The sequence below is a fragment of the Furipterus horrens genome, unplaced genomic scaffold (assembly GCF_987537825.1).
Source record: "Furipterus horrens unplaced genomic scaffold, mFurHor1.1.pri manual_scaffold_9, whole genome shotgun sequence".
NCBI lineage: Eukaryota > Metazoa > Chordata > Mammalia > Chiroptera > Furipteridae > Furipterus > Furipterus horrens.
The window spans coordinates 102,897,865-102,923,401 of NW_028327179.1; the positions used below are offsets into that span (position 1 = coordinate 102,897,865).

Below are 25,537 nucleotides of genomic sequence, written 5' to 3' on the forward strand. Positions count from 1 at the left end.
GTGCCACCATGGGCGTCCAGACAAGGCGCCCACGAGGGAACACGTCGGGCAGAGTGGGCGCCAGGGCCGCGGCGCGTGGAGCACAGCCCCGAGGTGCCAGACCCCCCAGCTACACGAAGACCAACCTGAGTCATGTTCAGTGGCACTCGGGGCCTTTGTCCACCGTAGCGGCAGCGGCAGTGGCAGCAGCAGCGGCAGTGGCAGCAGCAGCGCCACGCAAGGGCCCAGAGCACCGCGCAGAAGGGCGGCCCTCTGAGTGGGGGTGCCGTGCGACTCGGTCCCTCCCCCGTCCTTGCGTCCTGCCCCTTGGAGCTAATTGTTCTCAAGTCCGTGCGTCTCTGTGGCAATCAGCACGGAGCTTAAGAGCGCAGGTTGTCGGCGCTGAGCCGAGTGGGCCCTGCCCTGCCCTCTGCCTTCTACAGGCGGGAAGCTGAGGTCCAGGGAGGCTGAGTGGCGATGTCACCTCACAGTCAGCACTTCCGTACTGACAGCTGCGACCAACGCGCAGGGGTTACCGCCAGGGAGAAGTGGCCCCCGCCCCTCACAGGCACTGCCCTGTGGGTACGCAGCAGGTCCTGCCTGCCGACTCATCTTCTGTCTAAAGACGGGGCTGAGGTGGCGTGACACAGTGGGACCCTTCCCCGACACTCCGTGTTTCCAGGAAAACGCCGGTTGCGCCGCAGCAATGTCGCAGGCGTGGGCAGGGCAGCCAAGGCCCCCAGTGCAGGGTTGGGGCCTTTACGCACGGACCCTCCCTTCTCCGCCCTCCCGAGCTGGAACCACTGAGCGATGCTGGGCCCAGTGGAGCCAGGGGACAGCCTCCCCCCGCAACAGCGCCGGGGGCAGCAGGTGCATTCAGTAGGGAGCCGGCACCTCCCACCAGGCCCTCCTGTGGGCTCCGGATTTACTGCCTCTGGCTCCAGGCTGGCAGTGATGTTCACGTGCTCTGGGCAGAATCTCTGACACTGTTAGTTTGCAGCCCACTGGCACGTGCCCTGACTCACCCAGGGCTCGGCCACTGAGCAAGCCACAGGGGCCGCCCCGTGGGCGAAAGGCCATCCTGAGCCTCCCTGCTACTTCGGCTTCACACTAAACGTGTTCACAGGTCAGGGAGACAGGGCAGGGAGGTCAGTAACCACAATTCTGCCCCAGGAAACTAAGATGCTTTCCGGAAGCCTCCGCACTCCCAGGGGTTCTCTCCCACGTGAACGGTGGTGTGGTGCAGGCGAGGGGCTGGACGCTGCAGGAGGGACAGTGACGGGTGCAACTGAGCTCAGGCAGCCCTGCCCCAAGAACAGTGACTGTCCGGGAAGCAGGAGCACAGCGTTTTCGTCACCTCTGTCACCAGGCAGACGGGAGCTAAATGGCTGGAAGCAAGAGGACACACCCAGGTCAGCGGTAGAACCCGCCCGCTGCCGCAGCGGCGCCGGCCTGCGTGGGGCTGGTCCGGGAGCTCCGCGGGTGTCAGTGGCAGCACAGCACCATCCCCACCTCCCGCTGGAGCAGTCCCGTTGCACCCCCGCTGCCTGAGCGCCCGGTGCAGGCCCGGCATCCGTCAGCTGCACGGACAGCGTGATTAGATTATAAAGTCATAACTGCGGCCGCCCCGCGTCTGTGGCGTAATTACATCAGCATGCTAATGCTGCTTTAATGGCCTCTAATGATGTAATAAGAAATAATGGAATTTACTTGACAGCTACATCACCATTAACAAAGCATATTGAGCATAACTAGTCCTCCCATAAAACACAGACGGTCTCGGAAAGTACCAGCTTCATGGCCTCCCCTCTCTCGGAACAAGCACCGCTGAGCAGGCTCCTCCACGCGGAGCCACGCGGGGCCGTGTGGGGCACATCAGGCCACGTAGCCCCCCTCCCTAGGCCGCCCCTGCCCCTCAGAGCCTGCCGTCAGTGCCGGGTCCTGGGCTACACATGGAACCTGCATGCATGGCTCGGGACACATGTGCACACACATATATGTATGCACATGCGTGTGTGTTCACACGGACAATAATTAAAGACCCTGGGGCACAGTACAGACATTAATTGGCCAGGACGTGGGTGGTTCAGGGAAGCTTTTGGCACCAAGATCCCCAACTTCAGCTCTGAACACAAACGGACAGACAGCAAGAGGGCTGGGGACACCCCTCCAATCAGAACCCACCCGCCGGGATGCTCCCAACCCTCCCGAGTCCCCGGCTTCCTGACCGCCATGCACGCCCGCCCCGAGCCAGAGCACAGACATAGCCCAGGGATTAAACAGGGAGGCACTTCCTGCTGCCCCTTCGTCACCTGGGTCCCGGCGGGCAGACGGCAGAGGAGCATGCCCGCCGGCCCAGGGCTCCGGACGCGAGCTGTGACCCCCACCCTGACCTGTGCCTGTTCCCTCTGTGGAGAGGCAGCCAGCTGGTGAGTCCCTGCAGGGTGTGGCTCAGTCCCACCCTCGCTCTCCAGTCCCTGTGTCCACCCTGCTCTGCCTCCCAGGCAGGCGCCTCTCCGCCAAGGGTCCCCTGCAGCCAACGCCCCCAGGGCCTGTCCCCATCTCACCTGGGCTCTTGCAAACCTCCTTCCCCTCCTGCTGTCCGGGCTGAACCATGGCTGGGCAGCCCCTCCTCCTCACAGTCCGACCCAGCCCCTCTCCTGGGCCCCACCGAGCGCGCCCAGTTCACCTGCTCTCCCCCGGCGCAGCCCACCTGTGCCCCAGGTGTGTGCGCCCCGGTGCGGCGAGCACAGGCAGCTCCCTGGCTCCCTGCAGCTCTGGGCACTTGTTCGGGACACTCGCTGCGTGGGTCCTACACTCTGAGCTGGGCACTGAGGGCGCACTGCCTGTCTGCCACCTCTTCTTCCAGAAGCTTCCGGGCCCCGGGCCGGGTGAGGTGCTTCCTTCCTCCCGTCTCTGAGCGCCCTTCATGCTTGCTGCCCACAAACGCACCTGCCTTTCCCGTAAGCGGCCAGACGTTTGTGCAGGGCCACGCGGCCCAGCTCCTCTCCCCAGGCCGGTCAGGGCCAGTGCTCAGTGAGCCCCGGGCAGGCTTTGGTGGGGGCTCCCTGAGTCCACGCTCCCGTCCATGGGCGCTCAGTGTGGCCCCACTTCAGACCTCAGCAGTGTTTGCCGGCCGCACTGCCCACACCTGGCTCTCCACGTGGGGCCTGCTGTCCGCCTGCACCTGCGCTGGGCAGCCCACTCAGGTGTCCCCCTTACACGTTGCTTGTCCTCGCTGCTCCTCCATGTTCCAAGAACTAGGCAACGGCAGCCCCACCACCACCACCACCGCCCCATGCATGGGCCACGGGCCTGCATCCTCTGTGTTGTCACTGAAATGTGGCCCTGCACCCTGCCGCCACCCACCAAGTGCTACCACGGGCCACAGAACATTCCAGAGCCTCCCAGGTGATCCTCAGAGCAGCAGGGCTGGAAACCACGGTGGGGTGGGCCTCCACGCTTGCTGATTATGACTCTTATAATTACACTCGGGCTTCAGCTGTGTTTAAATAACTTAGCAACCCCACTGGAATTTCCTTTCATTTCTTTCCGGAACAGTTGCTCTCTGGTGTAATTAACAGGAACCACAGGCGCACGGCTCTTTCCCTTGCAAACCAATTTATGAAACGGAACCTGACGTGGGCGAGAATCAAACCCGGGGACCCCGCGCCCACACTCACTCGGTGTCCGCGATGACGCTCATCGGCACCTGGAGCAGACGGGCGACGTCCTCCATCAACTCCTTTCCCTTCTCCAGGCTCAAGGGGCTGTGGGGGGAGCAGAGAGGGGCAGCGTCACCACACGGAACTGACTCATCAGTCCTGCAGGGGCTGAAGCCCCCGAGTCCCCACCCGGCCCGGGAGCCTGGCGGCCTCCCCGCTGTATTTCTGCCACTGTGACCAGCTCTCTGCGCAACGGCACGAGCTGCTTCTTCAGCCACAACGACTCCCCTGGACCTCCCAGCGAGAGGACAAACCACCCAGTGCACAGGGGACGTGTGAGGACCCAAGAAGCAGCCTCGCGCGTCTCAGCCTCGACGAGAATGGCACGCTGGACGGGGAGGAGGCAGAAAGCCAGGCCTCAGGATGGGGAGGCAAACGTGCAAAGGAAACACAGTCCTATTCTTAATTTCCTTTTAATCCTCACCTGGGGACATGTTTACTTATATCACAGTGAGACGGAGAGACAGAGACAGAGACAGAGACATCGATGTGAGAGACAAACATTGATCCGTTGCCTCCCGCACGCGCCCAACCTGGGATCAGACCCACGTCCTCTTGGCGTTTGGGACGACGCTCCAACCAGCTGAGCCTCCCGGCCAAGGCAGCAGCATGTTTTTTAATGGAGTCATTTCTAAAGTGAGTTACGGGCCCGTGAGAAGATACGCAAACCTCGCACTCGAAGGGTGAGCAATGAGACAGGTGACCAGCCGGCCGGCCAGCGGCGACTCCGTAAAGGGGTGCACGTTCCTGAATGCCGCCCCCCAGCAAAGCCACTCCACGCAAAGAGGTCATTCCAGGTTCTGACGACAGATCCTGGATCCCGGCACGCGGCTCTGCACTTTGCACGTTGCCTGTGAGCCGCCACTGCTGTCACCTCAAAGGGAGGTCCAATGAGATTGTCGCACAGACAAGTTCTCTCCAGGTGGCCGTTCCGCCCTCCCGCGCACCCCCAGCAGGTGGAAGGAGGTGCTGGGGGCCCAGGGAACGAAGGCCGTGTCTCGGCCTCCCGGGCTTCCTGTCCCATGGGGAAGCAGGCAGAAGCCGTCGGTGAGTGAAAGCTGAGTGGTGCACGGGATCGCCAAGGACTCGTGTTGAAGTCCTGACCCCAGACCCTCAGGACGCGGCTGCATGTGCAGACGGGTGGCAGCAGGTGATCGACTTAGGGTGCACGCTCAAGGGCCTGACACCCCGTCCCTGGTGCCATCCAGGAGAGAGTGGGGCACGGAGACAGGTGTGCAGCGGGCGCTAAGGCTGGAAGCCCCTCTGCACCCCTCACCTCAGCCGCTCCCAACCCCCCTGGGCCTGCAAGCTGCTCTCCTACGAGGTGAGAAAGGAGGGGATGGTGGGGAGCAGGTGCCACCTGGGTCTGTGATCCAGGGCGGTCCTCCCCGTGGTCCTGCTACACAAGTGAGTGAGTGGCCTGCAGGGCTGGGGACCCTTCTGTCAAGGGTGGACGGTCCCCCCAAACCTCCCAAATACAGCTCTCCAGCGGCTTTTCACATTATGATGTAAAAGGAGGTGCTTTCACATGGGTGTGCGTGGGGTCTGGAAGTGTGCCCTTTGACCTCATCCCCCATCCCACTTATGAGGTCCCAGGACACCCTTCAGAGCCAGCGCCTTAGCCCCACAAGAGGTGAGGTGCCAACTGGGGAAAGGGGTCTGCCGGGAACCTCTGCGTCTTCCACATCACCCCCTGCCTGTCTGCCTGCAGCTGCAGGTCTCAGCTTTGTTTCCAGAAGCCACCGCTGCCCCAGGACACCCGTCCCTAAATGATGTCTGCTGGGACGGGCGTCTGTGTGCCCACAGCCCAGGCATGGGTGCCAGGGAGACGTGTCCACTGGAGGCCAGACTTGGAGCGTCTGTTGGAGAAAGAACCTGTGCTGCGCGAAGCTTGCTCTGGGATGTGGGACAGTGACGTGGGGAGGGGCCCGGGCCTGCCCTCCAAGCTCCGACGGCCACAGGTGGTCTTCCTTCCACCAGGCCAAGCTCAGGGCAGCGGCCAGGGAGGCTCAGCAGTGAGGGATGGGCTGCCTCCCTGCTGACGTCCGACCCGACGCAGGGCGACTGGTGCCGCCGCGGCCAGGTGAGGCCTCTACCTCTCGGCTCACGTCCTCGCAGCACTGCGAGGCATCTCAGACGCGGCCCGTCCCTGGGTCCCCGGGCAGCACGGGGAGCAGGGGCAGCATTTCACCAGGTGTGGTTTGGGTTCCAGCCACCAACCGTTGCCCCACACATAACCACAAGCCGGTTTGATGAGTGTGTTAACAGCATGAATGAATTCACAGGAAAACACCAAAATGTCAAAAACCCAACATTTCTTAAATCATTAAAATGTAAATGTTTGAGGGAGCCCCAGCAAGGGGACGGGCACTGTGACAATCCGAGCAGGTGACTCTGTAAACGCCCCTTGAGTGGAACCACGGCCCCGGCCGAGCTGCAGGGTCACCCCTGGCCGCTTCGGCCTCCCGGGACCTGTCTCCCAGGGGCTTCACGACAGACGTGCCCTGGCTGCTCAGGTCCGCAGGACCGCTGCTCTCCCATCCCCGTTTCCAGTGGCCTTAGCTCTGTCCCCCACACTGAGCATCTGCCCGCTTCCACCCCGGGTCTGTCACCAGACTCCACGAATCGGTTGTCCAGCGTGTCACACCCACGGGGGAAACCTGCTGAGCTGGGAGTCCAGAGGCTGGGTCACGAACCCCAGCCCACTGTCCACCTCCTGACACCTCCTGACCCCGCGTCCCTTCACCCATGACGTGGAGATTTAACATGCTCCTCCTTAATGAGATTATCGTGGTGAAGTTCTACAGAGTTCTCAGAGTGCTGCCATGAACCTGGCTGTCGTGCGTAAGACTCAGGCCGATGGCCCGGTGATGGCTGTCAGCCCCGCACCCGCGAGGAACTAGAAAAAGAGCAAACTAAGTGGTTGGTAGAAGGAAGGAAAGAACAGAGATTAGAGCAAAAATCAAGGAATTGAGCTGAAAAAAACAATAGAAATGATCAACGAAACTAAGGGCTGTCTTTTAGAAAGAGAAAAATAGAAAACTAGCCCTGGCTGGTGTGGCTCAGTGGGTTGAGCTCCAGCCTGCAAACTGAATGGTCGTCGGTTCGAATCCCAGTCAGGGCACATGCCCGAGTCGTGGCCAGGTCTCCAGTTGGGGGCACGTAAGAGGCAACCACACATTGATGTTTCCCTCCCTCTCTTCCTCTCTCCCTTCCCCTCTTTCTAAAAATAAATAAAATCTTTAAAATAATAGAGAAACTAGAGCTAGAGAGCAAGCTCAGAAAATAAAATTGTAAATGAAAGAGATGTTAAAACGGATGCCACAGGTATCCAAGCAGCCGTGTGGACCCACAGCCGCTGGCTGGGGGCAGGGAGGCCCCGGGCTCTGAGTCCCAGCAGCCAAGGGGGCTGCAGACTCCCCTGATGGGGGCTGGAAGGGGCTGGTCCCGCCAGAGGGAGTGCAGAGAGCTGCCTGGTGTGCACTGGGCGTCCCCCAGCCCTGGTCACTCCCACTCCCCACACCGGGCGTCTCTGCCCTCACACCCAGCCGTGCCCCTCCCACCCCACAGCAGCGCCGTGGCCTCCTCCAGCCCCAGCCACACACTGGGGTTCTCCACCAAACTGCCCAGGACACGCGGCCTCAGTAAGGTCCCCACAGAGGGAAGGAGGGGACGAACAGCCTCCGGGGCCTGGCGGCCCTGCCCGCTGGGACCTCGCCAGGAGCCCCACTGACCAAGCAGCCTGGGGAGCGGAGCAGCGACACCCACACTCACTGGGGTCTAAGGTCAGGTTGGCTCCCTGCTCAGGCAACACTTCGTGGGTCAGCCCCACGGTGCAGAGACAGCAGGAGGGCGGACAGAGCGGAGGGAATGACCAGAGTCCCCCACCTCCCGGCCAGTCACCCTCTGTCATCCCTTGTCTCTGCGCAGCACAGGGACCTGGGAGAGGAGACCCCGCCCACCACGCGCCTGCTCGGTGCCCTCCAGTTGCGTCCAGGACAGTTGCAGGAAGTCCTTGCGGGTCCTGTGGGCTCTCCTGCCACTTCCTGCCTCTCCCAGCCTGTTCCAGGGCCTCCCCGGTCCCGCTCCCGCCGGCAGACACGTGGCCTCTTGCCTGTGGGACCTGACTCCCCTCCACCCGCCTGCCCTCTGCTGACTCCAGGAGGCGCAGCTCCACGCAGCTCCCAGGAAACAGCATCCCAGGTAAGCCAGCACCCCATGCCTGAGCGCCCTCAGAATTCTGTATTTCTTCCGTTTTTCCTTTCCCTCTGCCAGTATTCTTTATTCCCAGACTTCTATTTTGACATCCCAGCAAATCTCCTCTTTTGATACCTTTCCCCTCGCTCTTACTCCCTCCTCTGTAGGAGTGAAATTTAAACAGCTTAACTCAGACTGAGGGATGCAAGTCTAGGCCCGTTTATGATGCAGATGACATTTTGCAAAAACTCAGTGGCAGCGTTAGGCGATAAGGGTCCCCGGGGATTATGCTGCTGTGGAATCTCAGGACATCACTGAAGAGAAGCGCAGCTTCCCCGGGCCAGCCACGCAGGTCTCGGTGTGGACGCAGATAGAGGCGGCGGTGTGGGTGTCAGGTGGGCTAGGAATGGGAATCTGGGACAGATGGCGGTACTTATAGTGAGCCCTGCGGCCGCCAGATGTGAGCGCGGCAGAAAGAGGAGAGCACCAGCGTCGCGGGCCTTCCAAGACCGTCCGCACTGCAAGCACTGAGCTGCGCTGTGGGTGGCAGCCACTCAGGATGGGCATGGAGCAGAGAGGGCCGAAGGCCCAGAGACAGTCTAGGTCTTTAAGACAAATAAGCTGCAGGTGGACGTGGCGGCAGGGAGCTTGTCCCACGTAGGGAAGAGCGTACAGAGATGGCGGCTGTACCCCCTCCACAGAAAGGCAGACCACGTTGGTGAGATGCGCTCTGAGACAGAAACCCTAAAACCTGCGCGGTGCTCGGCGTGCAGGACCCTTCAACCACCGAAGCTGCTGGGCAGTGCGGTCCCCAGGGGCGATGTGGGGCCTCCTCCAACAGCCAGCTGACAACTCCAATGGCTGCCCCTCAGCCCCTGCATGTGCTCATGACCACGGCTCACTTCTCCAAAGCCACCTCATCGCCTCGACAGATCCTTCTAAAAGGGACCAAGCCCAAACACGAGGGCCTTCTTTTGTGAAGAGAAACGGCAGGTAACCTGGACACCTGCATGCCTCTAAAGCGTTTATGCTCCGACGTAAAAGGAGTTTCCTCTTTCCTGGGAGGTAAACGGCCCCTTCGCTCCCAAGTCACCCTCCAGCCTGTGAGCTCCCCCTGACGGCACTCGAAATAATTTCCCACTGTCCGTGGAGGACAGGATGGCTCTCCAGCCCTTCACCCCGTCCTGAGTCACCCGTCTGCTCTGTAAAGAGAGGAAGTATAAATGGGGAAGGTTGAAGTGCACCTCGTCCATCAGCAAGTGTGAGTGAGAGAGGTGCCGGCAGAGCTGAGCCACGGGCCACCTCTGGCCTGAGTGTCGATGGCGACCGTGAGTCCGCGATGGGACGACGCGGAGCAGGGGTCACGTTCCTTCTCCTTTACGGGACAACCACATGTACAGAAGCCTTTTTCTTAAAGAATGGAATGAGATTCTTGTCAATTAATAGCTGATCTATGAAGACTTAGGCTGAGAACTGGTGCAATCTTGACCCAGAGAGTCCCAGATAGCCAGTTAATCCGATAACAGAGTCAGAGCCTCTACCTCTGTCTCCGGGACAGAAAGGGGAGTCCCCACCTCATGCATTAGGCCTGGTGACAGGCGGGGAACTATGGACGCAGAGCTGAGTTACCTGCACCATGTGTATTTCACCCACTGAAGCAGCAAAGGAAAAGGGAGACCAGCCAAAATAAGGGAGTGCGGGTCGCAACCAGTGTTCAAGTCCCCAAGGGGACGCCCGGAAGCTCCACAGGAAAATAAACGCGGCGCCAAGAACAACTCTCCCTCTGTTCCCACTGCCACTGCCCATTCTGCGGGGATGTCGGCCAGAGCAGGACGAACGCCAACCGCCGACCTGACAGGGTCTGTGGCGGAAGTGCTGGCAGCTTGCTGAGCTGTGACTTCTCTGCGACTGGCCTGGTCTGACCCTGGGGGGGTCGACTGTCCTGCCCTAAAGGTTCCCGGCAAACCACACGGTCCTCGGTGGTCCATGCAGACAGCAGGTGCTCACGCTCCTTTGTGCGCAGGAAGCCAAGGACCCCAAGTGAGGGGAGCACTGACCCTGAGGCAGCACCTCGTGGCTGAACGAGCCCGCAGGTGTTGGGACAGGAAGACATGGATGTTCTGCGGGGAGCAAAGGCTCCCAGAGCAGCTCCACACACTAGAAACACACACCCACCTCACATATTACACACGACACACACACACGTGCAAGCACACACAGTACATATAGTACACATACAGTACACACCACACACACACCTGTGTGTGTGTAGCCACACAGACATGTTTTCCTTTGAAACATCTCTCTCATTCCTCAAAGGAAACGTTTTTCATGAAGCTCGGCAGCGAGAGTGTGTCAGCCTCCTTAGCGACGCCCAGATGAGAGGCTGGCCCTGTCGCTGGCTGAGACGTGGCGTTTGAGTTCGGGACCTCATGGGACTGAGGCCAGAATGAGCTGAGGACCGATGCTTCCGCACTCTGGGGCCGATCTCCCCCGAAGGATAACACGTGGGCAACTTTGGTGTGAAAGGGATCATGAGTTTGGTGTTTTCGCAGGCGTGGACCCAGCATCCGATGCTGACCCCACCTGCCACGCCCTGGGGTGCCACCCACAACACCTGCCAGCCCCACCTGACGCTGGTGCAGTTTCAACACGACCCTGGGTATGACCAGGGGGCAACCAGGCCAAGGCCAAGGAGCAGGAAGGGCTCTGTTTTGTGGGGAGCTAACCCTGAGCTCAGGCTCCCAGGTCAGAAGTGCAGAGTGGGGGACAACGGGGACAGATGGCTGACCCATGGCTGCACGCCACACCTGACACACCAGGGGAGACAAGCCGCATAGAGAGCACGGCCCCACTCCAGTGGGCACCGGGACCCAGGAGAGAAGGACCAGAGCTCCTACTCACTCGTTTTCCGTCACGATGTAGCCGTATTCCTCCCCCGGAGACTTGACTTCCAGGCGTAGGCCGTCGCCGGCACGTCCCCGAGCTCCTGCTCTGAGCTGTGGGTCCTCCTGCGGGGCCCCCGGGACCCCGGGTGGGGACTCCCCAAACCCGCCGACCCTGGGCTCCCAGTGTGGCGGCCGCTCCCACAGCTCTTTGGAGTAGGTCTGACTCTTCACGTTCTCCTCGCCGGGGGCATCCTCCTCTGAAGACAAGGATGCCTGGGGGTCCTCGGATTTCTTGCTCCACACAGGGGCCGGGGCTTCGGGCAGGAGCCGAGAGCCAGGATCCTGCAGGCCATCCTGGAGTCTGCGGCTCAGCGGGCTGACCTGCAGGAGAGGAAACCGTGTGAGATGGCTGCCAGGAGAAAGGCTGTCACACAACAGAAGGCTGCCTGTGGCGAAGCCCTGACGTGGGGCCATAACAGGCACCGTGGAAGGAGAAGCTGACAAAGGCCTGTATTCAGAATTATGTCTCGATGAGAAACTTTCAGCCAGCAGAGGACGTGCATCGGAACCCCTTCATAGCATGCCCCCAACCTGGCCCCGTGCATACGAACACACACCTTCCGAAGAACCTCAACGTGTCCAGTCCGTGTAGGGCCTCAGCAGGTATACGCTAAAGATAACCCCTGTGATTCCCAAACCCACTCCCGCCCGCTAGAAACAGCCGACAATGTAACAGCGATCGTAACGACAGTAACAATTTGAACGTACTGAGCTCGCATGGTGGCGAAGGCTCTGAGTCCTCATGACAACCCGAGCCAGGACGGTCCTCCCCCATCTCACAGGATGGGGAACTGCACCCTGGAGAACGTCTAGTCCGCACCTGCGAACGCCTGTCCCACCCTGACCCTGCTTCCTGGGCCGGAGGGTCCCGACTGAGGAACGGTGTCCTGCAGCCGCAGCACGGCTCTGCGTCAGGCGCAGGGCGCGTTCTGTAATCATTACCCGAGGGAGCAGGGAACGGGGTTTGTCTCTGACCCTGCACACGGTCACGGAGGGCGGGGGGAGGGGCAGACCCAGGACGTGAGGTCGGGTCTAACGGACGTCAGATGTGGTCACTGGGACACCCTGAGGCACCTAGCACCGCCTGCTGCGGAAACACACGCGGTGCCCCGGCCCTGGTGGAGGACGGAGCGGAGTGCCTGGAGGCGCCTTCTAGGACAGGCATTGCCTTTCTCAGCATGAAATTATGTCTCCAGTGTCGTCGTGGACAGAAGCAGGAAAGCCGGATTTCCTTCCGAGCTCACGTCTCTAAAGCAGGTACATTATACTTTCGGAGTTAAGGCAGGACTGCAAAGGAAACTGATTACGCCACCTTACTAAAAACAATGCCTAGCTTTTCCTTTCGCTTTGGAATGTTTATAGAAAATAATTTGATGAAGATATTTGTTCAAATTTGGATCTGAGTGGCATTTCAGGGACCAAACAGGGAGGGGACAACATCCTCAGGCTTTGGAAGGAAGGAGAACAGGATTCTCACTTACATGCGTCTGCGTGAGGAGGAAACTTACTAAATAAATAAGAGCTCAGATGACACAACACTGAAGGACCCTGGTGGAACGAACTGCTTGAAGATGCACCCCAAGCGGCAGCGGAACGAATCGGAACCTGGCTCACCCAGGACGAAACCGCCACGCGGAGGGGCCCTGGGGCCTCGCAGAGGGCGGGCTCAGGGCCCCCATGGCCCGTGTGACCGGGAGACCCGCAGCCTGGCCCCGCGCTCGGCCGCTGCTGCTCCCCATCCCTCCTCTTCAGAAACTAGAAGGGCGCTCTTAGACCCCCTTCTGCAGCTCAGATGGAACATGCCACCATTTCTGATGGACGTTTGAAAGAACCGCTGACTGTACTTGCTGACCGGTGCTGACCCAAACACGCAGAGACGCTGACATAAAAGCACTGACCCAAGCCCCTTTTCTCCGCACCGCATGGTTGTTCTGCAGAGCCACACGAGGTCACTGCCACTGCTGGAGAACTGATGTTCTGCATCCTTAAGGCTTGTACTAATGAGCAAAGGGCCTTAAATAGGGGAAACCGAGCAACGGCTCTGGGAGTGGGTGTTGCCTGGGTCAAGGCCCTTTCCCACACAGCCCCCCTGACCCGCGTGGTCCAGCAGAGCCGGCACGTGATGGCCAGCCCTGCAGCTGAGCCGCCCGGCTCCCGAGGCCCACGCGGAACAGGGTGAGTACAGCTCAGAAACTGAATGTTCTACTTAGTTAATGTTAACGAATCCCGCATGTGGCCCATGGCCACTGAGCACTGAGCAGGTGTAGCCGTCTAGAGCCGGGCACTGTCCCTGTTAGTAAGCCCAGAGGTCAGCACACGGGACAGCCTCAAGCAGAATCTGATGGTGTCTAGTTACCGTCCACACCCCTGGGTGCAGAAATTCTGAGGAATAGTAATTTTCTTCTTTGCGGTAACCATTTTCCATATTGCTACAATGGATAAATATCCCTCTAAGATCTGAAAAGAGATATGAGCCTGTATCTAAATATATACAATTTTGCATGTACTGTTTACACTTTTTTCAATTTGGGGACTATGAGGGCTTTCCCATCCTTGCCTAGGGAAATACTTTGTATTTCACAAACCTTCCCGAGCCGCAGACAGCTCTGGGTTTACCGCGAGCACATGCAAAGACGTGGCCCCTTACCTCTTTGCGAGCTGCAGCTTCATCGTCTGGCTCTCTGTTATCTGTGGAAGACACAAGTGAGCGTCACCAAAGTCCTGGTCAAGAATGTCACCGTGAGGGGTTGTGGTACGTCAGCAGCCACCAAGGGGCCTTCTCTCCCTAACGTCGCCATCTGCACTTCCACGACACAGAACTGCGCTCTGTAAAAGTCACGGAGGAGGAGGGGCCCACCGGCTGAATGGTGATGTGACGCCAGCCGTCAAGCACGACAGGGGTCCGTGGACCTACATGTCCCCCGAGTGTCAGCTCAGCAGGAGAACCCACCGTGCAGGACAGTCCATAGCTCTGAAAGAGTGGACTGAAGCGGCGGACCCGAGCCCGCCCAGGTATGCTGTCAACAGGCGCTGACAGGCTATTTCCGTGGTGGTCACTGCTGCAGATCAATGTCCTGCCTGCAAAGCCCCATGGCACACAAGCCACCGCGCCGTCCTGTAGCCGTGGCAACCATGCCCAGGCCCTCCTAGACCCTCCCAGCCTCAGAGTGGCGTCCGCCCTCTCAATCGCTGAGCGCCTTGCAAGCGCCTCGTCCTGGCGGAGCCCGGTGCCTGCTCACGCCTCCTGGCTGCCACACAAGCCTGTCCCAGTCCCCAGAGACGTGCCTCCTCCTCTGGGGCGTCAGGCATGTGTGTGTGGGCCTACTGTGTGCAAGCACTCAGCCGCACGCCTGAACGCAGTTCCAGTGACTCTGAGAAGCAGTCAGGCACAGAGAAGGCCAATCGTCGGGGAGCCCGAGCCTGTGTGTGGGGCAGTACATGTGTGCATGTGTGTACGTGTGTGTGTTGCGGGAGTCGGGGCCTCTGCTGTCTCCCTGGAGCAGCCTCAGGGGGATGTGAGCCTCAGGCAGACGTTCAGACGAACACCTTCCACTTCGCTAGCCCAGCAATGGCCACCCTCCCTGCACACATCCCACAAAATGCTCTGGGTCAGCCCTGCTCTCCTCTAACTCAGAACTCCGCCCGGAGGATGCCGCCTCCTCACGGAGCGCAGTTTGCCTTCAGCATCATCGCTCCACGGCTTAGCCTGCGAGGAAAGCTCTCAGCAGACGTCCGCCCGGACAGAAGCCACCGTGCGCCCCGTGTCCCTGCAGAAAGAGTGCATCGCAGCTTGGGAAGCCAGTCTCCACCGCCCTGCGGCCTGGTCGGCCCTGCCCACCACCGCGAGAACGACGGGACCCGGTGGCTCACCTTGCAGGCCGGCCCTGCCCTCGTCACCGTCTTTGACGAGCGCTGCTTCTGACGCGTAGGCCGGCTCCGTGGGCTTGGCGTCGGCTCCTGCCCAGGGGTCATGCACAGCATTGGCGAGCACGCGGGCCACCTCGTCAAGGTCCCGGGCGCTCAGCGTCTCCACATCGACCTGGCGCTCCCTCAGCTCCTGCAGCAGGTTCTGAAGAAGCGCTCCTGGGGGCAGACACACACACGCACAGGTAAGCCTGCGCGGCCGCCCTCCCACAGGCGCAGGCCCTTGCCACGCGTGTCGAATCTGGACCCCACATGACCCTCCAGCCACGACCATGCTCAGGGTCTTTAAAACATGAAGATGGACATAGGAGCCGTGGAGGAACTACGAGAAAATACACGGTTTGCAGCAACGTGGCCCCAGACGAGGCCGTGAAGCAGTGGGATCATCTGTGGCTGGCCCTCCTGCGTGCGGCCCCGCTGGCGTCCCTCGGCCCCTCCGGCCTCGCGGTGCAGGACGCAGCGCCTGGCCCTGTCCTGGCGCGGGTGCCCGAGGATCCCTCCCTCTGCCCCCACACACCCGTCACCCAGCTCGTATGCGGGCGCCGCCCATTCCAGGTCTCAGGGGGTTAAAGTCAGCGAGGGGCTCATGCCCCCAAGGGGTCCTCAAGTTTAAACGATTCCCAGGAAGGAACACTCCCTCCGTCCTGCGCTCCTCCCTCCACCCCTTCGTCTCCCCTCCCCACAAACCCGCGGCGCACAATGTGCAGGCGCAGCCGCCTCACGGCGCAGAAAGGCTGCATCTCGCCGGCCCTGGCTTTCCCGGCCGCCGCTTCATGTCAGAAGAGAAAGAAAATGAACCGTTAAAACCGTAAGTACATAGGGTCTGGTGGTGACGGGGGCTGTGGGAAACCTGGCTCAGCATGTGGAAGGCGGGCGCAGGCAGGCGGGAAGCTGTGTGTTTGGGGTTCCTGGGGCGGAGCTCAGAGGCTGCGGGGGGCCAGGCTCAGAGGAAAGGCCCCCTGGGCCCGGGAGGCGCCGGGCAGAGGCCCCGAGGCATCGGGGCTGGACAGCAGGCAGCAGCCAGGGCGGCTGGCATGGCGCTGCACGGGGACCGCGGGCGGGGCACAGAGTGGGGGGTGCCCAGCTATGCAGGGTCTCGGGCCCCGACGAGGACTCGGTTCTTACTGAGCGGGGAGCCCTGGCTGTGTTTGGAGCAGTGGGGTGCCATCTGACGTACACTAACGGGGCGACGAGGCCAGGGTCCGGAGGCCGGGGCGGCTCCTGCAACCGGCCAGTTCTCAGGAGGAGGGTTGGCAGGAGGCTGGCCTTGGGGGGCAGGTGGGAGCCACGGGGTGAGTGGGACTGAGGTGCAAAAGGAAGGAAGGAGCTGGACGTCCGATGGCCCGATGGCCAAGCAGCTGCAGCTGTGTGAGCGCCAGGCCCAGACACCAGGGACGCGGGGCATGGGGGGAACTCAGCACCCCTCCGTGTGGTGTTGGGCGAATGCAGGGCAAGTCAGACCCCAAATCCTGAAAGACCCGCCACAAAGAGGGGAGACAGTGCCCTGGAGAAAGATGCCGCCCTACAGAGAAGTGCTGTGTCCTGGGGTCAGCCACCCGGTCACTGTGTTTGTCACTCAGACCTGAGGGCCAGTCTGTGGAAAGGAGCCAATAATCCCCATGGGAAGGGGCTGCTGGCACCGTGAAATGACACAAAGCACCCAGGCTGTCACTACACGTCTAACAGCCAATGCAGCTAACTCGAAACCAAACACTGGTTCTCTCTCAGCTTCCTTTAGTTCTGCCTCAGCGGTTGGAGGGAAGAGCGGAAGGAGATTGTCACAGGACAAGATGCAGCTTCCTGTGGGCCTCTTAGAATAATTATAATAAGAAACAGCCACCTTCGAAATGGAATAATAAAATATAGTTCCTAACACTGCCCTCTCTCATCCCACAAGGAATCTTTCCTGGTTATCACGAATGAAAACAACCTTCTAACTACCTTAGTGACCAGTGACAGACCCGCAGCGGCTGCCCAGGGTCCCATGAGCATATTCGAGCACATTGGGAGTCTCCTCCCTCTCAGCCCTGTGACCCACACGGAGGCGCCACTGTCCTCGGAAGATGCACGGAAATGAGGACCGCCTCTGCCAAGGCCAGCTCACCCTCTGGACGGCAGAGGGACTGAGCACAGGGCACCATCAAGTACCGCGTGCATCCATGTGGGACGTTCCTTTGTCCCGTCAGCTCAGAGAGGAAGCTGGGGCGTGGGGGACACCGCACTGCCACGATGCTCTCACCCGCCGGCGGCGCCGCTCACAACAGCGTCTGCTCCCCGGCGCAGTTAGTGCCACGTGGATGCGAGAGGACAGCTCAGCCGCATCCAAACACATCCCCACTGCCGCCATCAGCATCAGCATCACCTTCCTCATTGCCACTAGCACTGCCATGAGGGAGTTTACTGGGCTCCTTTGGCTTAGAGAGCAGATCGCTCCTTTCATGTCTGGAGGCCAACTCTCAGGTATTTGCGAACGCTTCAGATCAGTTCGATAGGAGCTCATTGTTTTATTCTGTCCTCATTTGGGCCTCCACCCGGGAGGCACCGGCATAATCATGTCAGCGTCCTGTCTGTTTTCACTGAAAACAGCACCTGGACAGGAAAGTGGGTTCCCTTCCCACTTGGGGGGTGGAGGTTCTGACAGCTTAGTGGCGTGCACCGCTTGCTGGTTAAATGAGAGGTTCCGAACGGCCCCCGGGGTGACAGGAGTCCCTGCCAGGGCGGGCCGTCTGCTTTGCACCTGTGGGAGTGGGCCCCCGGCTCAGCGCTCCCTCCACCACAGGTAACCGTGAGGCAAAGAACAGAAAGGCCCAGTTAGCTTTGGCGATAATCACGTGACTCAGCGGGAGGCAGGGGCGGCACCCACATTGCTTTCTACAGAACGCTTCTGTGACAGCCACGTCATTGTGCGTCTGTGCGCTGGGAACGTGAGAAGGATGAAGAGAGCGCTCTGGCGGGTTTGAGTCGCTTTGCTGGGCAGCAGTGTTACCTCTTCCAATAACACGGACGGAGGTCACCCACGGGGGTGGTTTCAGTTGTGGGAGATGGCAAAGCAAGAGCGAGGAGGGGGCTAAAGACCCAGCAGCACCAGAGGTGCAGAAGCATAGGAGCCGGGACAGAGTGGTCAGCACCATGGACAGGGCCCGGCAGCCTGAGGGCGGCCACTGCCGTCCCATGGCCAGGGTGGACTTCAGTGGTGCGTTTCTGGCACAGGTGGAGGCAGTGACGCTGAGATGGGGAAGCCCAGAAACACAATGGCCACAGGACGCAGACCAGCAGGTGAGGACACTGAGGAGCCCCGTGGCCGTGGGCGCACAGAGGCAGCTGCCAGGCACACAAGGGACCTCAAAGGGCTGCATGGTTGAAAGTGCAGCAACCAGCTCTGAAGGGAAAATCTCCCCAGGGAACGAGCCCCTGGGGACCCCATCCCACCGAGGGGGCTGGAGCGCGTCTGGGCGGACGGCGCGCAGTCAGGTGCGCGAGCTGTTTCCTCACGTGCCCTGCTTTCCCCAGGCAGACACGGAGAAGCATCAGTCAGGGCCCCTCCCACTGTGACTTTGCAGTTCTTCCGTTTGGGAAGAGCCGCGGTGGGCAGAGCGGGCCCCTCGCTGAAAAGCAGCGACGTGTCGAAGACCTAGAAAAAGAGCGCTCGTGTGACTGTGATTCTCGGCCAATGTGTTTTTAAAACCTGTCACCTGCTTGATGTGACTGTTTGCAGATCTTCCAAGGGAAGCACATTTTATCAGAATCTCACTTTGTATTTAATGCTCTTAGGAAAAGGCCGCTGGAAGGCGTGTAACTCAGAGCCTCTGCGCCTCAGAGAGGAGGGGGCGCCAGGACAAGGCCGAGAGCCCGGCGCCGAGACTCAGCCACGCGGAGGGCCCCACAGCGCCCGCGCTGCGTGAGGAGCGGCACTGGCCTCCCACTGGGCCTCTGGGGACAGGGCGCATGAGCATCAGCGTGGGAGCTGGGCGTGCGTGTGACCACAGCAGTGGCGACGACATGAGGCACAAGGTCGCTGCACGCGTGGAGCCTCGAGCCCCCACAGTGCACCCTCCAGAACCCCACGTGGCCGACAGCGCAGGGCCAGAGCTGGCCGCGCCCCACCCGCTTCCTGTGAACAAGCGTTCGCTCCAACAGCCCGTGCACAGGGAGCGACCCACCTCTCCCTTGGGCCCCAGCTCAGCCGGCACGGACACACCTCCTTTTCTCCTGCCGGCGGCGCAGGGAACCACGCAGCTTGAAGGTCCCTCCTCAGAGGTCCTCGGTGTCTGCTCCGCCCCAGATGCAGCAGAGGACCGGCCCTCGCAGGTCCCAGGAACTGGGCAATCGGCAACAGAAACACCAGAGGGGGCGGCGAGCCGGACTTACCGTCATCCGTGCCTGGGGCGTCGGTGGGGTCTTCCAGAGGCGAAAACCGTTTCTCGGGGGTTCTCCAAGGCATGCGGATAAGGTCGTACGGCGTGAGGGGGCCCTTCTTGGTGGGCGAGGGGGGCCTAAAAGCCAAGTAGTAGATCAGCTGCCCAACCACGTTCCGCTTGTCCACTCTGCCCTTAGGGCTGAGCTCGTCAGGCTGAGGCCGGCTGAGGGCCTGTAGCGGGGGGCTGTCTGGGTGCCCGGCCGGGGAGGCAGGGGCGTAGGTCAGCGCTCTGTCAGCCAGCGGGTCCTCACCCTGCAGAGGTGGGGAACAAAACAGGAGCGGGTGAGTCTCCGTCTCCAGCCACGTGCTAGAGTGACATGTGGTCCGGATTTCCCAGGCCCTGAACAGCTCCAGGCATGTGACATGCACACCAGAGCAGGCAGGGCCACAGGCCACATTCCCTGTCCACAGGCAGTGTTGCCTTGGTCTTTGCTGAGCTAGCTCTACTGAGACTAACTCACACTGTGAAATTCACCCAGCTCGGCTTTTAGCGTAACCGCAGGGAGAGGTGTGCAACTGCCACACCCTATTCCACCATTCCACCAACCACAGAACATTCCCATCACCCCAAACAGAAGCCTGCACCCACTTCCCACTGCTCCCCACCCAGCCTCAGCCCTGGCAATGGCGCATCTACTGTCTGTCTGGGCTCTGCCTGACCTGGAGGCTCTGTGTAAATGGAGCCTGCGTGCCTGGCTCTCACGCAGCACAGTTTTCAGGTACACCACGCGGTGTGTGGGGCTGCACTACTTCCTATGGCTGGAAAACACCCGAGTGGAGGGTGTCGTGCACTTTGCGTATTTACTCATCAGCTGCTGGCCGTTGGGCTGTGCCCGCTTTGGAGCCATGCAAGTGACGCCGCTGTGGACGGCCGTGGGCAGGCGCTTCCGTGGGCAGGTGTTAAGATGCTCTGGGGCACACACCCGAGGATGCAACAGCTGGGTGGCATGGTGACTCTGCATTTAGCTCAGCAGGACCTGTCCCAGAGGCGTCCTCAGAGCCCTCTGCATGCCATGGCATGGTCCATGGCCATGTATTTTAGACAGCGTGTCCATGGATGTTTGCTACAGGTGTCTCCCCTGGGGCAGACGGTCAATGCTGAGTTACTGGGGCACGTGCATGGGAATCCAGCTGAGAGGCGCAGCCTTCACTGGGTTTAAGACAAGTGGTTCAGTCTCCCAGGCCTGGCCGTTTGCAAACACATTCAGGTCCAGCCTCCCAGCACAGCTTTTGGCATAGCAGGCTGGAGATCAGGCAGCTGGGGTTGATATGGGTTCTAGCTTCCGTTCCCACATTTGACCTTGGGCAAATCACTTGACCTGTAGAGATTCAATTTTCTTCTGTCAAAGGAGACTGGACATTATCTCTAGGATTGTTTCATTTCTAAAATAATGCCATTTTAGCTGTCATCCAAATTGTTTAATTTTGTCTAAGTACTCACTAAAGTCAATGCTTTTCCTTTAGAAAAGAGGCATTAAGATTCACAAGAGAGAGAAGGATAAACTGCTCCTGACATACCTCCCCCCAGAGAATGTGAGTATCCGTCTTTGGCTGAGCCTGAACTCTAGTTCAGAAGGGCCATGTGAGTACCCGGCCAGGTCTCCGTGCCCAAACCCCTGTTACTGTGCCCACGAGCACCTCTCCTCTCTTTGCTATGAGTGCAGCCGACCTGCGGCTTTGACTTCAGGGCCTTTCGTTGGAGCCGACGCGGAGAGCTCCTGGTTGAGGGCAAGCCAGCTGGACGCAGCCACGACCAATCCCAGTGGGACACAGCCCACGCAGTTGACAGGGTGAGCGGCCTGTCTGGGGTTTGAATCCCGCCTCTGTAGCCCAGTTGAGGACAAGTGGTCCAACTGTACATACTTTGATTCCACATTCAGCTGAGTTTAAAAACCTGTGACTTATTTTCAAATGTCCTATTTCAAACACAGTTTAAAGGCTCAATTCAACAAACCTATGATGTCAGGTTTCTAAGGTAACAGTGAATAATTTTTAAGGCTGTAGTTGCCCAAATATGGAAATTAGCAACTTAAGAGCGTGGAAACTGTTGGCACATTGACTCTCCCAACTGCACGGCAGAGAATTTGAGTCTGGGCAGCACAGCGTGGGCCGCCCCGAGTGCGCGAGCCTGAGAACAGCCGCTGGAGCTTCCTGGCATTCACAGTGAGGAGGAACCATCCAAGCATCTCCCTTACGCCGTGGCGCATCCACGCATGGAGAAGACCCTGCTGCCCTCACCTCCCACAGGTGTCTGTCAGCAGCGGAAAGAAGGCTGGTTTGCAGATGGGCTCGGTCCTGTCACAACTGGGGACAAGTGATCTAACCTCTCTGGGCTTCACTTTTACTGCCTGCAAAACTCGGAAAAGTTGTGAAGATTAGGGAGAGTATTGGTGAAAGTGCCTAGTCTAGCACATGGCTCAGAGGAGGTGTTCATCACCACCACTACCATCAACATCCTCACCAACACCATCACCATCATCATCACCATCACCACCACCATCACCACCGTCACCATCCTCACCACCGTCACCATCACCAGCACCATCACCATCATCATCACCATCATCACATCATCACCAGCACCATCACCATCATCATCATCACCATCATCACCATCATCATCATCACCACCATCACCACCGTCACCATCCTCACCATCCTTACCGTCACCACCGTCACCATCCTCACCACCACCATCACCACTGTCACCATCCTCACCACCATCACCATCCTCACCACTGTCAGCAGCGCCAGCACCACTGCTGCTGTGCTAAGCTCTGAACAACATTCTAGGGGACGAGCAACGCAAACATGACGTGGCATCACACGGCTTGCAGACTGAAATGCAAGCTGAGCCACAGACGTTAGTAACTATAATTAGAAGCAATTAGAGAAGTTTGGTGGCACAGAGATTGGGAGGAAGTGACTACACTCAGCTGGGGCAACCAGGGCAGCTTCCTGCCGCCAGATGGCACACATCCTGGAGCCACAACCTGCATGGCACCCTGGTTCCTAAACACTGAGCCATTCACCAGAGTGGGTCCCCTTGCTCCAGCTTCTCCCGGGCCAGGCCTCCCTCCTCTGCCGGGGATCTGCCCACCCTGCCGCAGACAGCACAGCTGTGCCTTCACGCTGCCAGGCAGGTCTGCAGGCCCCCGGAGTCCCCGTGCCAGGAACACTGAGCGATGAGGCTTCCGTCTGCTCGCTGCTCTCTCACACTCATCAGATATTCTCTGGTTCCAAGGAGCCAAAACAAATTAGGAAACCCAAACCGGGCCATCTTTTGACCACATAACAAACATTTTCTCCACTTTGCCTCGTAGCCCGAAGGCAGCGTTGACAAGCACATTGATCAAGATGCGCTTGCTGCTGGCGTGACATCGCACATGGCCGTGGAGCTGTCCACAGGCTTCCTAATGAGCCGGCCCCGTGGTGCTGCTGGACACAGCAAGGTTTGGGGGAGGTGGGGAGCCCAGAAGCCCCCACCTCCAGCTCGTTAGTGTGCGGCTGAGGAGTCTTCACTCTGCCTTCTTGTACGTGGACAGAGAGGCTGAGTCTGGTGACTTGTTTTCTCCTTCTCGCCCCCTCTCCACCCACTTCTCTCTCTCTCTGCACAGTGAAAAGGTTGTCAGTGCTCAACAGTGTTCAGACTCAAAGTGGCCGCCCATGTGCAGGGGAGGAAGATTGGAGGTGTCACTCTTGCTGACAGCGCTGTCACCAGGACAAAAGCAATTTCTGTATTTAGAGGAGCCTTGCACCGGCCTATCTTTGGCCGGGATAGTGATGCTATCTTTGCAGCCGATACAAAGCTTTCAGTTAGGGGGAAAAAGTCCCCCAACAGTTTTTTAGAGTTCACAAAACCTATGAGGGTGGAGAGTTGTTAAATGCTAAACTACAGGACCAATGACTTTTGCAGAAGGTTGACAGTCACATGAGGTGCGATGTTAGCACATGACACCTGCTCGGAATTACTTTAAGGAGATGGCTTGTGATGTGAGGAAATGGCCGTTTCTCCTCACCACCTGCCCTGCGCTCTCTTCCTCCTCATTACGCTCTTTTTGGTTTGCACCTTGCCCTTTCCAGAAGCTGCACCTGCAGCCTCGTACCTGGCAAAGCAGCAAAAGGAACGGCCCAGAGCAGAAAGCTGCGTCCACCCACCAGTGCGCTTCAGGTAAGCAGTCATAGCGCGGGCCACGCATACGACCGCAGAGCCAGGCTGCGCCGTGGGTTTACATGTTCTCTTCTTTGTTGGCCCGGAAAACACCCCTCCAGTGTGGACATACGATCCCCACTTTAGACGTGGAGTCATGATGACCTGTGAGTAAGGGGCCGGGCTGGACACAGCCTCTGGTGTCAGGAACTGTGGGCTTCTCTGCTGTCTGTGACGAAAGATGACACAACTCCTGTCCCTGAGTTTGGAGGAGGGAACTTGGTGGCCTTGGTTTGGGCTTAAAAAACAAACATGAAACAGTTGAGCAAGGGTTTCCGGGTTCTGATTTCAGCTGACCGCCAGCTGAGTATTTGCCGCCTCTCAGCCTCAGCCTCCTTGCCCTGGAAAGTGAGATGACTGGATGGAGAGACCGTGACCTCCTAGAAAAATAGGAGTTGACAGGAAGTGCAATAAAACCGTAGGGGATGAGGCCGTGGGGTTTTCGTGTCCACCCAGTGAGCTCTGAAGAATTCAGCTGGGAGACGTGAACAAGCGTGGACCCACCTCCACTTCTGAACAATGGAGAATCTGAAATTGACAGGTTTTCTTCCAGCACTTGACCAACGTTGTTTCATTGCCTTCTGGTCTCCTAACGAGCATTTATTCTCATCATTATTCCCCAAGATGGACTGTGTCCTTCCACCCAGGGTCCCTTTAAGATTTTCCCTTTATCTCTGGTTTTCCCCAGTTTGATTATAATCTGCCTAGATTTGGTCTTCTCTGAGTTTGTCCCACTTTACATTTATTAGGCTTGTTAGACCTTTGTTTTAATGACTTTTATCAATTTCAGGGAAAGCCCAGCCAGTAATTCTTCTGCCCCCGTTTCTTCCTCTTTCCTCCTTGTCGGTTCCGACGGCACATACGTTAGACTGTTTGATATCGTCCCACATATCTCTGCTCCATATTTTTGGCACCTTTATGCTCTGTATGTTTCACTTCTGATCATTTCTACGGACCTGACTTGACCTTCACTGATTCTCTGCTGTGTGTAGTCCATCCCTGAGCTCCCCAGATGAATTCTCTGTTTCTGATCTTACTGCTTTCATTTCCGGCATTTCCACCTGGTTCTCTGCTATTGCTCCATCTCTTGTTCATTTATGTTTTCACCTTGCCCACTCAATGCTTTCACCTATTTATCTTGATTATCAAAATGGCCTTTCAAAGAACTGTAACAACTGAGTCACACCTGGGTCTTCTGTTGCCTCTTTCCTCTCTTGACCATGAGTCACACCTTCTTGTCCCTCCACATGACCCCCAATTTTTGACTGTATGCTGAGAAGTTTGTATGAAAGAGTGACAGAGAATGGAAAAAACACTATTTGTGCCTGCTCAACAGCATGTCCCTGGCCCATCAGCCTGGGAGCCGAGCCCAGCAGCCGGCAGTGGCAGTGGGTGAGGCTGTCGGGGTGGCTGCTGAGCCGCAGCCTCAGCCCTGCCAGCTGCATTCAGGGCGAGAGCAGGGCTGCGACCTGAGCTCTGAGCATCGCTATGCTGTGCAGACGGCAGTCGGGTTCTGACCCACGGACGCGCTCACTCTGATTTGCAGACGAATGCCATCTTGTGGGATCCCTCTTCAGTCCACCTTCCTGCACCCTTCACAATAGATTTTCTCCCCACCCTGCCTTGTCTCTGGCCTTCAGAGGGCAGCTGGGGTTGCTCACAGGCCCTGGAGTTCCCTGGGATGACTTATCTTGCCCCTCCCCTGCCTGCACCCCCAGTGGACTGTCTCCTGTTCTTGGGGCTCCCGCAGCCTGTCCCTGTGGATTCTGTCCCTCACGTCAGACTCCACACATTTTCAGCAGTTCCAATTCAGGCTGCCTTCCAGTTGCCCCCTCTCACGTTGGGCCCCCTCCTGCTGCTCCTGCCTGTGTGAAGGTACCCCTGGTCTCTTGTCCCCTGGAATGAGGTCATCCCTTTCCGCACTGAGTGTCTTCAGGCTTCTTTGTGGTCTTAGGTCTCCGAGGTCGGTTTTTCCCCAAGCTTTGATTTAGCAGCTCACCTGGATTATTCATGCTATCATGGTGTCCCTTGATTGTCTGCATTTTAGGTCCCATCTAAACATCTTCCCCTGGCGACCTCCCACTGTTTCTCCGGTGTCCGGCTCTGAGGAGCCTCCCTGCCCCTCGTTCCAACACTC

The 25,537-nt window shown here is 59.0% G+C and overlaps 1 protein-coding gene across 1 annotated transcript in view; it reads right to left on the reverse strand.

The window, feature by feature from the left end:
* PTPRN2 (protein tyrosine phosphatase receptor type N2) overlaps positions 1–25,537 on the reverse strand; it is a 367,694-nt gene that overhangs the window by 179,707 nt on the left and 162,450 nt on the right. The window contains exons 6-10 of the mRNA XM_090287741.1: positions 19,142–19,442; positions 14,720–14,932; positions 13,497–13,537; positions 10,806–11,170; positions 3,663–3,749 (exon numbers count right to left, since the gene is read on the reverse strand). Coding sequence (XP_090143867.1) covers positions 3,663–3,749; positions 10,806–11,170; positions 13,497–13,537; positions 14,720–14,932; positions 19,142–19,442 — 1,007 coding nt within the window. The remainder of the gene's footprint in view (positions 1–3,662; positions 3,750–10,805; positions 11,171–13,496; positions 13,538–14,719; positions 14,933–19,141; positions 19,443–25,537) is intronic.